This window comes from Zingiber officinale, chromosome 3B (genome assembly GCF_018446385.1).
Source record: "Zingiber officinale cultivar Zhangliang chromosome 3B, Zo_v1.1, whole genome shotgun sequence".
NCBI lineage: Eukaryota > Viridiplantae > Streptophyta > Magnoliopsida > Zingiberales > Zingiberaceae > Zingiber > Zingiber officinale.
The window spans coordinates 24,058,382-24,062,162 of NC_055991.1; the positions used below are offsets into that span (position 1 = coordinate 24,058,382).

Consider the following 3,781-nt stretch of genomic DNA (forward strand, 5'->3'; position numbering starts at 1 on the left):
ATTAATATAAGTTAAATATATATTAAATAAATAAATTTCGAAGCTTTCGAATATTTATTTTCGAGCAATAATTCGAATAGTTCACGAATATGTTAGAATCTTTCGAGTCGAACTCGAACTCGAGCCCTAATTCAAACCGAACTCGAACATAAAATTTTAAAATTTTCAAACTTCAAATTGAGCTCGAAGTCAAATATACCTATTTCATGAATTGAACTCTAACTTTAAATTTTTTTTAACATATTTAGCTCGATTACGGCCAACCACCTTTACTATCTCAATGGTGCGATGATCTCCTTTTTTAAATAACGTTTCATTAATGAGTATTAACATTCATTGCTAGTGTCTGCTTTCATTGCACCCACTATCCTTCCAAAACTTTAAGCCACCAGTTTTGTTGGACACCATTTGGTTCTTAATCTAATTTCCGGATTAGAAGCCGAGTACCATTTGGTTCCAATCCCACCTCTTACGCATAAGATTCTCAAACCGAATACTATTTGACTCCAAACCTGATTCAACACTATATTATAAGGTCGAGCACTACACAACTTCGATCATGGTTCCTGAACATTATACGGCTTCAAACCCCATTCGTGAGCGCTATACGACCCCAAGCTCGATTCCTGAGCACTATGCGATTCCAAACTGGTTCCCAAGAACCGTATAACTTGGAACCCAATTCCCAAGCACCATACAACTCTAAATCTGAGGGCATATTCCCAAGCACCACACAACTCTAAATGACATCTCCAATGTAAAATTTATGAGAATTTTTTAAAATCCAAAAAGTTGAATAAAAAGTCTTAAATAATCATAAATGTGATATTTGAAATTTATAGTTTAAGAACAGTAGTAAAAATATAAATATATTATTTTGTCTCGAATTTGATGTAATATGTATGAAGTCATTTAACTCATACCATGAATTAGATTATAAAAAAACTCATTGAGAATTTTAATCATCAAAAATATGTCAATGAATTTTTATATTGTTGATGTGAAATATTAAGATCTTAATAATAAATTTATTTAGAATTTTAACTATTGAAGATGTCCGGACTCCCAAGTATCGTATGATTTTGGACCTGATTCCCGGACACTGGATTATAAGGTTGAGCACTACATGACTCCGATCTCCGATCTTGGTTCCCGAACATTATACGACTTCAAATCAGATTCACAATTGCGCTATACGACTCCGAGCTTGATTCCCGAGTACCAATGACTTTGAAGTTGACTCTCGAACACCGTACAACTTTGAACCGAATTCTCGAACATCTTCTCTTTTCCGAATCTCGTTTCCAGGCTCAAAACCCACTCTTCCTTTACCTTATGGGCCCAATTCAAACGGCCATAACGATAATCGCATATTATTATGGAGTATCATACATCTGGCAACTTTTTTGCCCAATTGCTATTGGTAATACTACTCATCTCTGCCTCTGAGCAAATTCCTTCGCCGAGAATTGAGATTTGGCAGTTGAGAAGAAACTGCATTGACGGAGATGAACCTGAATGGACTTTCCAGCTGAGAAACCTCATTCTCGAGCCCCCTCGCTCACAAATTAAACTCTAGTAGGTTTTAAATGAACATTAATGTGTCATGAGACTATGAATTTTAAAAAAAAAACATAAAGTTTAGAGAAGTTTTTGTTTATCTTTTGACTGATTTTCTAGTTTCTCTCATTTGTTCTGCTTTCAGGATAAAAATAAAGAATCGAGGAAAAGGCTTAAAACAGAGCCCAATTAGCCAGCAATTCCAAACTAAGTAAGCTTCCAATAATTAAGTCTTTGTCTTTCATTATTTCATAAGCTGAAATCGAAGAGTGATTAACGGCATACTTAACTTAATTAACTTGGTTTTTAAGTTAATTAATTAATTAATTAAGCATATACTACTTCAATTTATCATGCATTTGGTGCACGTTTAATCGACTATTGCGGTTGGATATGGACCCAGATTCCCTCGCTCGGTATCCCTCCGTTCACAATGAACAACATGTAATACCCTGGCGGCGCTATGAACGCCGACCTCGGCGCCACTACCGCCACCTCGTACACCCATTCATCTTCTTCTACTGCAGGGGCCGTCTCCTCGGCCTCCAAGATCAGCAGCCTCTGGTTCATCGAGAACGAGTGCGTCGCGAAGGACGGCGCCAACATTGTCACCCGCACCTGCTTCTCGTTCACCGCCGCCACGTCGAACCGCACCGTGAAACGCTCCCCGTACACCAAGTCCTTCGGCGCCGCAACCACCCTTGGCCGCAGCTCCGCTTTCTCTGGCGCTAAGTACTCCGGCGAGTAGGCCTCCAGGCTGAGGTCTGTCGGGTAGTCCACGCCGGTGAAGTTGTAGAATGCGTGCGGGTTGCTGCCGCCGACGAGCACCCGGCCATCCCGGAGCAACACGGCCGAGGAGTGGTACATCCTCGGCACCGTGGTTGGGGTCTTGACCTCGAACCGGACTCCGGCCGGGGCGCCGGGCCGATACCCCACCGGCGCCAAGACTGGGTCGCGGCCGAGTTCCCACCCGGCGGACCCGGCCGCGGCGCCGTTGACAATGAGCACCTCGTCGCCGTCGGGAAGGAGGACCATGTCGCCCATCACCCGCGACGAAGGCATGGTCTCGATCGACCATGTCGGCGAGGGGTCGTTGATGCCCATCCTGAGACACGTTTTGAGCGCTCCGACAAAGAGCTTCTGAGTGGAGGCCTTCACGAACGCGCCGCGCGGGGCGCCGCCGCAGATGAGGACTTGGACGTTGTCTCCCGATGGCGGCAGGGGAAGGAGAACAGAGGAGCCGGTGCAGGGGTAATTCCGGGGGTCACCGTCGGGGGTTGGTGGGTACTCACGGACGACGGTGTTGGTGTTGTAGTTGAAGAGGATGGAGCGGTTATTGGCAAATATGAAGAGGTTGCCGTCGACGTTGAGGTAGACGAATGGGTAGAGGTTGTTGAGCTCGCCGTGGTCGTTGGTGTCGCGGAGCAGAGGAAGGACTACGGCGGAGGTAATTCTGTTCTTAGGGACGAACTCGAAGCTGGGTTGGGAGCGGCCGCCGACGACGATGGCAGTGCCGTCAGGGAGGACGTGGTTGGTGGCGTACCAACGCGGGGCGGCGAGTCCGGCGGGTTCCTCCTTCCAGTCGCAGTCAAAGCAGGGGTTGAAGTAGCGGACAGCGCGCTCACCGTCGTTGGCGCCGCCGGTCTGGACGAGGCGGCCGTCCGGGTCGAGGGTGGCGGAGGAACACCAGGGGTCGGTCTCCAAGGTGAGGGCGCGCACAGCATTGGTAGCCACGTCGTACTCGGCGGCGTGCGCGGTGCAGTCGTGGCTGAGCGTCCAGTCGCGGGGGTCGTCGCGGCATCGGCCATCAGGGAGGGAAAGGTTGGACGGGCCGAAGTCTGTGCGGTCAAAGACGACGACGCGGTCGTTGGGGAGAAGCTGCATGTGCATCGCTGAGACGCCAATGCTACTCTTCAGGAGCTGCCACTGGGCGGCGGTGGCGACTGCGGGCGACAAGGCCGCCGCAAGCACGAGGACGACGACCAAGAAAAATGAATGGACGTCGTCGTTCTTCATTGCTAAATCGAAAGCCGGTCGCAGTGCAGTGAAGCCAATTGATCATTTTAAAGCAATCTATTCGGACAATAACGAAATAATGTTGGATTCAATGGGGGGAGAGTGAGTTGTCAGGAAGAACAAGGAATTAGGACAAATTAACAGATAACATCATGGACGGCCACCACAATGCATGTGCAAATGTACGAGAACTTTACATTAATTC

The 3,781-nt window shown here is 47.4% G+C and overlaps 1 protein-coding gene across 1 annotated transcript; it reads right to left on the reverse strand.

Moving 5' to 3' along the window:
• Positions 1 to 1,786: 1,786 nt before the first annotated feature.
• On the reverse strand, positions 1,787 to 3,580 carry LOC121968145 (aldehyde oxidase GLOX-like). The gene has a single exon (XM_042518633.1). It carries the CDS (start codon positions 3,574 to 3,576, stop codon positions 1,939 to 1,941), a length of 1,638 nt encoding a protein of 545 aa, XP_042374567.1. The 5' UTR covers positions 3,577 to 3,580; the 3' UTR covers positions 1,787 to 1,938.
• Positions 3,581 to 3,781: the final 201 nt, after the last annotated feature.

Coding starts and splice junctions, on each gene's coding strand:
- LOC121968145 (XM_042518633.1), bottom strand. CDS start 3,576: ATGAAGAACGACGACGTCCATTCATTTTTCTTGGTCGTCGTCCTCGTG.